General features: G+C 31.8%; 3 protein-coding genes across 3 annotated transcripts; all 3 read right to left on the bottom strand.

The window, feature by feature from the left end:
* Positions 1 to 55: 55 nt before the first annotated feature.
* Positions 56 to 764, bottom strand: LOC146899912 (uncharacterized). The gene has a single exon (XM_085734847.1). The coding sequence runs from the start codon at positions 732 to 734 to the stop codon at positions 147 to 149; it is 588 nt and encodes a 195-aa protein (XP_085590973.1). The 5' UTR covers positions 735 to 764; the 3' UTR covers positions 56 to 146.
* A 4,205-nt stretch (positions 765 to 4,969) lies between these two features.
* On the bottom strand, positions 4,970 to 5,774 carry LOC146899911 (uncharacterized). The gene has a single exon (XM_085735566.1). The coding sequence runs from the start codon at positions 5,628 to 5,630 to the stop codon at positions 5,040 to 5,042; it is 591 nt and encodes a 196-aa protein (XP_085591692.1). The 5' UTR covers positions 5,631 to 5,774; the 3' UTR covers positions 4,970 to 5,039.
* Positions 5,775 to 6,919: 1,145 nt separating this feature from the next.
* On the bottom strand, positions 6,920 to 10,010 carry LOC146899910 (uncharacterized). The gene is made up of 6 exons (XM_085734429.1): positions 9,878 to 10,010; positions 9,624 to 9,797; positions 9,359 to 9,523; positions 8,216 to 8,413; positions 7,564 to 7,661; positions 6,920 to 7,481 (listed from the first exon to the last, which is right to left on the bottom strand). Exons 1-6 carry the CDS (start codon positions 9,942 to 9,944, stop codon positions 7,029 to 7,031), a joined length of 1,155 nt encoding a protein of 384 aa, XP_085590555.1. The 5' UTR covers positions 9,945 to 10,010; the 3' UTR covers positions 6,920 to 7,028.
* Positions 10,011 to 13,469: the final 3,459 nt, after the last annotated feature.

Below are 13,469 nucleotides of genomic sequence, written 5' to 3'. Positions count from 1 at the left end.
AATATCTTAAACATGACAATGATAACAGAAAAGTTTTTATTGGTAAACGAAGCAATTATAAAACGTAGTATGCATTTTGTTTTCTTATGTTCTCTTATGAACAAAATTTTCCACTATGGATATAGTTAATTTTATATAAATAATTTTTACTCCGTACGTTTACAATCATCAAATATTTTCTGGTTTTTCTCTAAAAATTCATCTGGATCAATATTCGCCATTGCCGGTGTACGAATCAAAGCCTTTGCCATATTGGTATGACATTTTTCACCCGTTTTCACAAGCTTTTTGCAACATTGTTCAGTTATGCTCCTATCACGGGTTAGGTTGTTAAACACTTGATCTCCACAATCAGCACCTATTTTTTCTACACACTTAGCTAAAAATTTATGGTTTTCAGGTTCGGTAAGACGATCACACTTTTGAAAAATATGATCACTCTTGGTAAGATAATCATTTCGATCTGCATTTTTTAACGCCCGATCGTTTTCCAGAATAAATACGGTCATTTTGATGTGACAAGAATAACCCACTTGAAGAATTTTATAGCAACAATCTCTAGTGATTGTAGTCTTATCATTGGTGAACAATTTGTTAAAAAATTGGGTCCCACATTGTTTTCCCATATTTGCTGCACAATCACGCAAATACTGTTGTTGATTAACGTTGAGTTTAGCTAGTGCTGTAGCAAAAAAGAAAACCACCAAAACAATATAAATGCTAGATCTTGCCATGAGATTTTTTTTTAAAAAAATGTGTTATTATATATTTGTTTACTTGTTTGATGAAAATGTTCATCTAATTTGGTTAAATAGTGGACAAAATTGAGTACTTTTGGGATTTGTTTTGTAACATTAGGCTGTATTTATTACCCATACAATGTAAAACATAATAACATTAACAACTATGCTGCAACTCCTATCTGTTTCTCATAATGGTTTTAAAGTTCGACTTTATAGTGATAGAGTTAACATAGAAGAAAAACATTGTTTATAGAATAATTTTAGTTTAAATATCTTTGTGGTATTTATTTTTTATAGTAAGTTAGTCTTTTTGAGTCAATTGCAAGTTAGTCTTATAACTTTTAAAAATGACAATTTGATCCTCTAATATGAAAAACTTAAAAAAAAAAAAATCTAATATTAAATTGAACTGAAGTTAATCCATTACTCATTACGGGAGTTAAGTTTTGTTGATGTGGCATAGACTTGAATCTTGACGGAACATGAACAAATGAAGTTATTTTCTTATCCATTCATGTTGTTATAAACATTATAAATGGATGTCTTGGTCATATTATTAGCTCAAATCATATCATTGAATTTTTCTATAAATAGAACTCATGTAACATAAATGATTATCACTAGAGAATAATATAATCATAGCTCTTTATTCAAAAAAAAAAAATAGAATCATCTCTCTTATCTCTGTATCTCCTCTTTATTCTTGTTCTTATTCAAAGAGTTTCATAACACATGATTTATAGATTCATAACATGTGAAAACTAGAGCTCAAGTCCAAATCCTTCTAAAGAAGTCATATTCCAAGAACAAATGATTTATAGATTCATCTTTCTCGCTACCACCAGAACACAACAAATAGATTGAATGAACAAAATATTGTATCCCTTTTATGGAATGGCGAAATTAATTGCAGTAAGATGAGAGGGAATAATTATGTAGTAATTGCTGAAGAATCACACTTAATGATGCCATTTGGAAGGGAAAAATTTGGGTGATTAAGGTTTATAAATTGCTTAACCTGACAAGCTTTTATAATAAGAGAAAAGATATAGTAATATAATTTTATCTTTTTTAATAACACCAACAATAAATATTATTAGGGAAATGCTAACAAGTATCATTGGGGCACTTGTTTAGAATTCAAAAGAAGAAACTTTTTCTTGGAACTTGTTTATTCAACACATTGAAACTTAAAAAAAGAACTTGTTCTACATAAATTTATAAATCATAACTCACTTGGGTTGGCCTAGTAGTATTGGCTTGGGACTTGGGAATGTGTTCCTCCTCAATGTCTCAGGTTCGATTCTCTCTGGTGTCAATTTGGGTGGACTAAAAAAAAAATTATAAATCATTTCCTTTTTTGAATCTTTAACAAGTGCCTAAGGACAAATCATTTCCTTTTTTGAATCTTTAACAAGTGCCTAAGGACACTTGTTAGCATAACTCATATTATTATAGAAAAATTTGTTTGGGTGGACTAAAAAAAAAATTATAAATCATTTCCTTTTTTGAATCTTTAACAAGTGCCTAAGGACAAATCATTTCCTTTTTTGAATCTTTAACAAGTGCCTAAGGACACTTGTTAGCATAACTCATATTATTATAGAAAAATTTGTTTAAAAGTAAAATCGAAATAATAAAAAAGGTAGTCCGAAATCTCATATCCCTTTTATATATAGAACATAGATTCATGTTGAACATACTCATATACGAACCCTATAAGTTAAACTTGTTGAGAAATTTTAGAACGTTTAGAAGATCACATGGATCCATAGAAAGGACAAAAAAAACAAGTACATTGTACAAAGTACACAAAGGGATATGCAAATTACCAGAGAAGTGATATTCACCGTCACCTACTTAATAAACATAGAAATGTGTGACAAATCTCTTGCATCTCTCCTGCACTAAAACTCAGAATTAACTAAAACTCAGAATGTTCATCAAGTCTGCAAAGATAACTTCATACAAAAGTTACCATACATTGGCACACATGCCCAACGATCACATATGAGGTTATGTACGGATAACACTTGTGTACTATAATGGTATATACCATTGTCCAATTAGAATGTGCCACGTGTCACACCCTTTAAAAAAATATATCAAATAAAGCATTTATAAAGTAACATTGGTAGGTGGCACACTCTAATTGGCCAATGATATATACCATTGGTACCTTAATGGTACACAAGTGGAATCCGGTTATGTACCAAGGACAAATCCTCCAACATCAGTTATAAAAGCAAAAAGTGTGTGGATAACATATGATAAAGTTAAGGTAATACTAAACTCTAAAGCTTAACTATTTTTATCATATGCAGTACCCATGGAATAAAGTGAAAAGGTAAATGAATGTATGTAAAATAAGTTCGGGACACTTTATTATAAATACATCACGAAGGAAAATCTCATGTTAAAGAGGAAATTTACGTTACAAGAAGTTAAAACCCCAAGACTGAGGTTGATGAACTCAAATAACATGTTATGGATGCAACAAGGAGGGGCGCTGCAAAACCGAATGCCCTCAAAACAAAAAGGTTCAAAGAAAGTTATGTTACAAGAGAGATGATCATGACGAATCATAGTTAGAAGAAGATGAAGAATCCAACATGTGCTTAATAGAAAACTCAAGATGAGAAAAATGTAATCATTCTTTATATAAAGAATTAGAAAGTAATTTTGATAGACTCTTGCATGACTCGAATTTCTTGAAATGTGACAAAAAGATGTTAAACAAGAGGAAAAAGAGAAACTTCAAATTATTTACGATGAATCTCGTAAAGTCTTACAAAAATTGTAAGATTCTCACTTCAAGATATGTGAGCAACAAAGAGTGCTAAACAAGAAACAAACTACCAATCTACTTCCTAAACATTATGAAATACAAAATAAAAATGCTATTTTAAAATCAAAAGTTGAAAAACTCAAGTATGATCTTACTTGTTCTATAAATTCCACTAAAACTTCTTAAAGTATTACGAAAAATCGAAAGTGTTATGAAAAACTATTTTTACCACAAGGAACAAAAGTAAGTATTAAACAAAAAAATGTTCAAGACATACAATAACATATGAAAATTGGTTTCTCTCGTTCGTAAAGGACGTTGGATTAGTGACATTTGGGAACAATGACAAAGCAAACATCAAAGCATCAAAGGTAAAGGTGTCATAGGTAAGAATAGATATGCTAAAATAGAAGATGTTCAATATGTAAAAAGTTTAAAATAGAACCTAATTAACATAAGTCAATATTATGTGATAATGATTTTGAAGTCTACCAAACATATTTGGGGTAAAACAATCATTTTCAGAAGAAAAAAAAAACTTTTTCTTTTGATCAAAGAAAAATAATTTGTATGTTTTATACTTAGATAAATTATCAGTTGAATTATGTTTTATGTCTATTAAGAAAAATGAATTTGACACAAAAGAGCTCGTCACATAAGTATGAAAATATTTTAAAACTTTCACCAAATACATATCTATACAAACACCTGCACCAAATACATAAGCACACACGTTGGTATATAACACAACAAATTGATAATGATGCATGACAATGCAACTCAACTCTCTTCACTTCTTCATATGGGGCCTTTGGTTTGTTATTATTGGTGCATTCTCAAATTATGCATTAATTCATACTCAATAATTTTGTTGTCTTTATTCAAGTAATATATCGTTGCATGAAATATTCGAAGTTTTTTAATCATAAGGAAATCAATGCTAGTCACATTTTGGATCACATAAAATTACAATATTTTTGGTGATGGTTTAAAGTGAAAACTTTGAATTAAATCAATGATTGATCAATCTTTTAGGCTTATTTGGTTTAATTGATCATTTTGCTTTTTTAAGGTAGAGGACAGAGGTTGAGTTTTTGGTGATTATGATTTTTTCTTTTGGTTCTTGTAATGGTTTTATATTGCTTGGTTCATTTGTAACCTTAAGATTTGTTTGTGACTCTTTGTATTTTGTGTTTCCTCTTAGCATGAGTTATGCTTTGAGTTTTTTATTTTCAAATATGAATATTTTTATGAAAGTTGTTTGTTTGCTTTCACATAATTAAAGTTTGCACTTGATACAATCAAATTGAAAAATGCGATTATGCCTAATGAAAGAACAATTATGTTTTCATTTACACAAAAGCTTTCTTTCCTTTCTTATAAAATAAAAATCATAGGCAACCTACCAAGAGCGTTAAATGAAGCAACTAAAAAGATGTAAATAGAATGCATTTAGTTTTCTCATGTTCTATAATGAACAAATTTCTCCACTTTCACATAAAGATTTTTTATTCCATATCTTTGCAATCATCAAATATTTTCTTGTTCTTCCTTAGAAAATCAGGTGCATTAACATCCCTCATTGCCGGTGTACGAATCAAAGTTTTTGCCATATTTGTATGACATTTTTCACCCATTTTCACAAGCTTTTCACAACATTGTCCAGTTACACTCCCTTCATCAGTAAATAATTTGCGAAGTATTTGTTCTCCACAATCAGAGCCAATTTTCTCTACGCACTTAGCTAGAAATTTAGAGTCTTCAGGTTGAGTAACACGATCACACTTCTCGTAAATTTGATCACCCTTAGAAAGATACTCAATCCGATCTGCATTTCTTAACACTGGATCAGTTTCCAGAAAAAATACGGCCATTTTGACGTGACAAGAATAACCCATTTGAATAACCTTATAGCAACAATCCCTAGTAATTGTAACCTTATCACGAGTGAACAATTTGCTAAAAAATAGGTTTCCACATTCCTCCCCAATATTTGATATACAATTATGCAAAAATCTTTTTTCAGGCGTGTTGAGTGAAGCTAATGCTGTAGTGAAAAAGAAAGCCACCAAAACAATATAAATGCTAGATCTTGCCATGAGATTGATAAAAAAAAAAAAATGTGTTTTATATATTTGTTTACTTGTTCAATGAAAATGTTCATTTATGTATTTGGTTAAATAGTGGTCTAAATGGAGTTTATTTTTGGGAGTTTTGTAACTGAGCCTTCATTTATTATAAACTATGTTGCAACTCACATCGGTTTCTTTGGCTGGTTTTAATGTTTAGCTTTGTACTAATTAATAGACACTTCTGAGATGAAAACGTTTTTCATAGAATAATTTTTAGCTGATTTTTTTTTAACTTATTGATGTATAAGTTGGTCCTAGAACTTTTGAAAGTATCAATTTAATCTTTTAATAAAACATAACTTGTTCAAACTTTTATTCTTTCAAAAACCATTCATTTTTAATTTAGAATGTGTTGTATAAAACACATTTTATGTTGTATGAAATTGAAAAATCTCTTTGAATAGTATTCCCTTCGTTCTTTTGATGTTTCGTTTTATAATAGTATACTCAAATTAAGAAAACGGAATTTTTTTAGTTTCTTTCTTTTTATACCATCATTTTAATCCATAAATAAAGTCATTTTTTCCCACACTCTCTTTCCGGTAAATTTGATGGGTTATTCTCTCTCCCGTAGCAAAATTTGTTTTATAGAAGTTTAAATTTGCACATAACAAAAAACAAACTTTTTATAAAAAAAACTTGAATTTTTCAAATATATAACATTAATTAGTTTTAGGAAAATGAGAAATGGTGTAATTGACAAGTGTATCTTTAAACTATCAAAACGGCAGTTAAATAGAAACACAATTTGTACCCAAACGACACTCGAAAAAACTGAGAGTAGCTTCTAAAATTGTAAAATTGACATCTAAAATCAAAATATCTTTTTAACCATCATTACTGTTGATGTTATCATTATTTTATCTCAACTAATAACTTAAAAATTCTTTTAAATAAAGATATATTACTACATACGACTTGCCAACCAACTCTTCAAACCCACAGCTCGTATAAACTCAAGATAAGACATTATGATGGTTGCTCAATAGGCCCCTCAAACTGCTCAACCAACCGAGTCCTAACTTCCGAACAACTTTTTTTGTGTCTAAACCTTGATCGGGTCATGGCTTTTTTCCAGAAATTTAAGCAATTTTAAGAGGCTTATTGAGCAACCGATTTAAGCCTACCCAGATAGTCTGTTTAGCTAGTTCTAGAATCTTGGTAACAGTTTAGGATTTAACCATGTAATGTAATAATCTCATAATGATGCTATTTTATGGTTGTTATCTAAATATAAATAGGATGAAAGTGCAATGTGAATAATTGTCGCCTTTTGAGGTTGTTAACATAAAGATAATGCCTAGATGACAATATTTGCATACTTACTATTTACATAAAACAGTACCATCATACAAAGTAAAAACTTCATCTCCTCTTCACAATTCCCAAATTAGAAACAGATGATTCTTGATGAAGAATGTTACTATCTTTAGGTCTGATCCTAACACTGGCACCCTTTCCTTGGTTTAAGGCTTCCTTGGTTGAATCCATTAGGTTTTCATCAAAACTCATCAAATCCTTCAATTGGTCAAAATACTTACTTGACTTTGATATCTCACCACTATTGTAAGCATCTAAATCTAGCAAAGACACAGACTCCAAGTGCGGCCGCCTTGGAGAAACGAAGTCAATATTAAACACAAGAACAAGAAGAGAAAGACTCAATTTCCAAAGTCTCATTGCGATCGTGAAAACCGAGGAGCAACTGCAGCTAGCAACTGCGTTTTTGATGCCGGAGTAGAGTGTCGGTACTAGCTTCCCCAAATTGGTTTGGCAATGCTTCCATGTCGCGGTGAAATGGTAACGGCTGGTGTGTTCCTGTCTACATAGTTCAGTTAGAATTGGTAGAAGTAACCATGTTGCCACAAAAAATCTTCATAAGAAGATGGGAGTAACTTACATGATGGATGATATAAGGGCGGATCACAATGCCAATCACTAAGCCGAGTATACATGATAGTAATAACCCTAGAGTCCAAGCCATAACTGCACCAAGCCCTGTTTAAAAGAGATAGCTTTTTCATTATAATAAGTGTCATAGTCGTGGTTTAATAATCTTATCATTTCAAAGATTAAGATGGAGGATGTAATAGAAGAAATAATTATGCAGTTGATATATGTTTGTGCATTGGTTTAGGATGAACACGACACTAGTGCAAAACTTAAACATCCCTTATTAAAATTTATCTGGATCAAGTAACCACGGAATCATATACATGATTGTTATGTTGATCTTGCATGCTAAATTTAGAAAATTCAGACATTTGATTGTTTAAGCATCGCCTACTAATGATATTTTTATTAATATGATATTAATTTCAAAGGTGGATTTTCAAACTTGAAAGTTGTGACCCAGCAAAATCAAAATTTTACAATGAAATCAGTCAGTGCAATGATGGACTAGATCAAATGTTTATTCTACAATAATCAATTTGTGTAGAAAAAACTTATTTGCAATTGCTTTAACTGAATAAGAATAGTAAATTAAAAAACATAAAAATGTAAAAAGTAAAAGTTCATATTATAATAAGCCTCAAATTCTAAACTCTCACCAGATTTAGATCCAAGGGTACAATCCTCCTCCTTCAAATTAATCTGATGGACCAACTGGTGCTGATGATCTGACACCAGTAAAGCACACAGGGTAGGAATGAAAGTTAGCTCGAAATCATTTGACAAAGATGCATTTTGTGCTGGTCCATCCTTGATGCTTGACTTTTCTGAAGATCCTCCAGCAATTGTGGTAACACCTAGTCAATGACCAAAATAGACAAAAGGGACGCTCATTATTATTTGCTTATAAAATATATCAACCAGCCATCTTAAAATTACAAAGATTCACCACCCCAAGTTAACCGAGTGTCTAAAGCATGTTGTAAAGAGATTGATATTGAACATGTGGGTATAGAACATCATCTGGTGGGAGACATACCACAAGGGATAAGTTTCTAGCTCTCGGTGACACTGGAAATACTTGGATTCACCACAGCAACAATGCATTTAATAACTATTATCAATTTTGAGCTAGAGACTAATTGAGTGATTAAGAAAATTAGTCATTGAAATTGTAAGCATAAGCCAAAATATTGCCTCCCTTTCGCGAATTAGTAAATGAATAACTGAAAATAATCTCCGTTAACTTTAGTTGTTAGAGGCTATGACGCGACACGTAAACCGGATATGTTGATCTGACATCAATGTTAGTTCACTAGACTAATCTTTCTATGAAAGTTAGGTCATCTTAAGGATTAATTTATCAATAATTGCAATTGTGCATGGACTACCTATTGGCAAAAATAATCCCTAGAAAACCTTAATTTCACATGCAAATTAGTTAATAGTGTGGTCGTATTGATGTGGGATCAGCATAAAGGTGTCACGTAAACGCGTCATGCTATCGTCCCTCCTGGTACAAGTTAACAGAATCACTATTTTGACTTACATGTTACAATTTCCATGATGTATTTTTCTAATTCGAGGACCAATTTGCCTATTCACTCAAACTAATTCTCATTTATCTAAGAAAAATTTGAGGTTGTTTATCACTTCAACTGATCTCTCTCTTCCCATACAACTATACATCCAAAATAGAACTAATTAACATAATTTCCATTCCAAACCAATTTCATAAACCTAAAGACTGAAACTTTATATGCAAAAACAATCAACACAAACAAGATGGAACCAAAACATACCATTAGTACTGATTTTCCTTATCACCTGGTTAAACCTATCAGCAACATAAACATTCCCTCTAAAATCAACAGCAAAGCTTCTAGGTTTATCAAACCTAGCTAAACCCACATCACCATCTTCATATCCAGGTGACCCATTTCCAGAAAACCTCTTGAAAACACTTTCTGCAACACAAAAACACAATCAAAATAGAAATAATTAAAAACCCAAAAAAAAAAAAAACTTTATAGAAAACAAAAAAGCAAAAAAAAAAAAAAAAGGAACCTTGGGAAATTGGTAATTGGACGGTGTAGAAAGTGCTGTTTGTAGAATCAAGGAGGATGAGATCGGAGGAAATGGGTTGTTGGTGAATGGAGTAAGGGTTTATGTGAAGCTTGTGACCGTCGAGTATGGTGGTGATGGTGTAACCTTCTTCGGGAACGACGAGCTTTGCTTGAACTGAAAAATGAAAGAAAAAATGATGAATTAAGAGATGAAAATGAAAAATGAGAGAAAGGGGGTGTGAATAGGAAAGTTACCGTGGAGAGAGAAGAAGGTGAAAAGGAGGAGGAGATGGAGTGGAAGGAAGGTGGAAGGAGAAGACATGGTTGATTGCTTTCTTACTTTGATCAAAGAGTGAGCTACTTGGTAAAATACTACCAGAGTGCGTTTAATCCACTAATATTTTCGTTTTTTTTGTTAAGTAGTCTTGGCTATACTCACACTGTCACACACATTATGTGCGGAGAATCAGGGTTCGAATCCCAACCCTTGCACAAATTATCCCTGATAGCTAGCTACACTTACGGGACTAATCCACTAATATTTACTCTCTCCTGACATAGTAGACTTTGTCACATATATTTTTTATATTTATTAGAAAAAATTATGAAAAATTAATATTTTAAAATATTCATCGAGATGAATCCATTAAGATCTTATATAATATTATTTATCTTGGTATATTAGTAAAATGGTCATGTTAACTTGTGCCCTTAGGGCACATGTTAAGCAACCCAAAAATGGAAACATTTTCTTAAATTTTGTGCGTTCAATTATTGAAAAGTAAAAAAGTTAAAGTCAAATGCATTAATTATGAGACGGAGAGTAATTAGATCAATGGTATACATTTTCAAATAGGTCATTTAATATGAGACGGAGAGTAAAGGATATGACAATTTAAATTGTGCAATGTTTTGCTGTTAAATTGTGTCAAGGGGGCAAGATAAAGTGGGCTAAAGAAGAGGAAAAAAAAATATTCATCATTAAATCATATCACGACTTTTTTTGTCTTTAAGTACAAATTGTTTAAAGGGTTAAATATGTTTTTGATCTCTATAAATATATCAACTTTTTCATTTAGTCCCTCTTAAAAAATTCTTCAACTTTTAGTCCCCAAAAGTTTTCCATTTTTCCTTTTGATCCCTCCTTTAAAGTAAACTCATATGTAGTATTCATATTTTTGAATAAAATTTTACTGAAAAATTTATAATATTATAAGAATAAAATTAGGATTTTTAACAAAATATGAATTTATATATTTTTTACGGTTAAAAATTCATATTTAAATAGTTTTTTTTTTTGAAAGAATATTTAAATAGTTGTTTGTGCATCAAACATTATATAAGATAAAAACAAATTGCTAAATAACATAAAAGTTTATTTCCTTCAAAAAAAAAACATAAAAGTTTATCATGTATTGTTATGTCGTATGTTGTTTTATTTTACATTGTTTTGTTTAATATTTGCATTTTAGTAAATCAAACACACCCTTAATAATGTATTAGTAGTTAACAATTTCAACTTAGTTATAAAACAATATATATATATATAATCATTATAATAAAGTGTAGTGTTCATCCTTGACAAAAAAAAAAGTCTCATGCTCATCCTTTCAAAAAAAATCATGCTCATAAACTTGCGTGAAACTAGATAACACACTAAATTATAACAACATTCAAAAAAACTATCTAAGAAAATTTAATCTAATACCAACATCAGAACTCCTTATAAATATGTAGGGCTGTCAAAGTGGGTTGAGTCAGTCAATTAACTCATATATTTTGAATTTTGCTTTTCACCCAGCATAAATCACTCACACCCTGCAGCGTTTCCATTTTTACCCCTGCGCAAGTTAAGTCACGTTGCGCACCTTAACTTGCGCAAGTTGTATTTTATGCGTGACTTAAGTGGCGTTGCGTGAGTTAACTTGCACAGCGTTACTCAAGTCATATATCAGCAAAACAGAAACACATTTCCCTCATTTCTCCAACTTCCCAACTTCGAAATTTTTCCCCCCATATCCGATTTTCATCATTCTTGCGCCATTCAAAGCCAATTTCTCCCACATTATCAAATAAGTGATGATTACCCTACTTAATTGCATTTAACTTGTAGAAATTTTAGTTTTTTTTTTAAGAAATATGACATTTTTAGGTTTTATAAATTTTGCTTGCATGTTAGTTTTGATGATTGTTAGTGACGAATTAACTTAGGAATTGTTGTTTAGAAGTTGTTTAGAGTAGAATGTGGTAGTTTAGGGTTTACAAATTGTTAGATTGAGGTAGTTGTTTGAAAATTGCACACCATGTGTTTGGTAAAATGTCTCAATGGTAATTATTTTGTTTTTTTGGATTGTGGCTTATCAAATTAGTTAGCATATGGTTTGTTAATTTTGATTATAGTATGTTTGACTGCAATGTGGTAGTTTACGGATTGAAATGACATTGTTGGAATTTTAGTGTTGTTGTTGAATTGTTGGAAATGACACAATGTGTGTGTGAAAATGTATATTGAATTTGTGTTTTGTTAAATGTTGTGCAGATATGCCTCGGAGGAATACGTCTCAGAGACCGCCTGAGCCGCCTCAGGATAGGAGTGACAGACTTAGGGCAGGGAGGATGGCCCCTACTGGTAGTGCACGGAGGGAGAAAGAAGCATTACGCCCTCCTATGGCTGGTCGAGGGAGAGGTGGGGGAACGAGACTTGGTAGACTTGATGCTGCAGGGGGGTCAACGTCGCAGATGGGTCCATCCCAGACGGTGGACCCGACGCAGTATCAGCAGCATTATGAGGTATATCAGCAGCCGCAGGATCATGCGTATCAGTTTCAGGAGCCTCAGCCTCACCAGTATCAGTTTGTTATTGAGGAGCCTGTTGTTGAGGAGCCGCCTGTTATTGAGGAGCCTCAGCACCTCATCATAAAAATCTCATATAGTCTTTGTTCATAATTTATTTCATGAAAATTCAAGCAATACGTAAGGAACAGAAACTAATGTCAACTCCCATCCCGTTACGTATCAGAGCACCTAAAGACACAAGGTGAGGAGTCCACTCACGACCACGCCTATTCTTGATTACCTGCAAGTTACCCATACGAAGGGCAACATTTTCAAGCAAAAGGGGTGAGATTTCACAAACAACATATTAAGCATATAATTCATCAAAATATATTTAACAACATAAACAGCATAACATCATTAACAACAATCATTTAGCATCATATCATCATCATAAACAGTTTCATAATCAAACATCAACGTCAGCTTCATGATCAACTTATAAATCAATTTTAACAACTTGACTCGACAATGCAACTTGACTCGACAAATGCAACTCTTATCATCTTAAATCATCTTGATATGCAAATGCATGTGGTACCAATACAGGGCATCAAGCCCCCAACTTATATGAGCGTAAATAGGCTCCAGGGCATCAAGCCCCCAACTTAATTGAGCAAAAGCTCCAGAGCATCAAGCCCCCAACGTGGGTGAGCAATGGCTCCAGGGCATCAAGCCCCCAACTTTAATGAGTATGTAATTGGACTTGACATCTTACAACTTAGATTCTCATGAACATCTTTAACGACTCCAAAAATATGGACAACTACTTACATCTTTACAACTTAGACCGACTCATGCAACTTAGTTTAATAACAACAGCAACATATCAGCACAGAGGACAACATCATAATATAACAACATCAAAGGATGATCAACAACATCTTAAACATCGAACATATTTTGCATGATACTTATATAATAATATCTCATTAATTATCAACATTAGTCATCTTAAATCAGTTCTCAGAAATAGAGTGTTGGATCCAGGAAAGTACCATATTGTTGCAAC

This window comes from Medicago sativa, chromosome 8 (genome assembly GCF_051527215.1).
Source record: "Medicago sativa cultivar Bolivia chromosome 8, Bolivia_mono, whole genome shotgun sequence".
NCBI classification, from domain to species: domain Eukaryota; kingdom Viridiplantae; phylum Streptophyta; class Magnoliopsida; order Fabales; family Fabaceae; genus Medicago; species Medicago sativa.
Note: the sequence above shows the minus strand (reverse complement) of the source record. Positions and strands in the feature narration are given on the sequence as shown.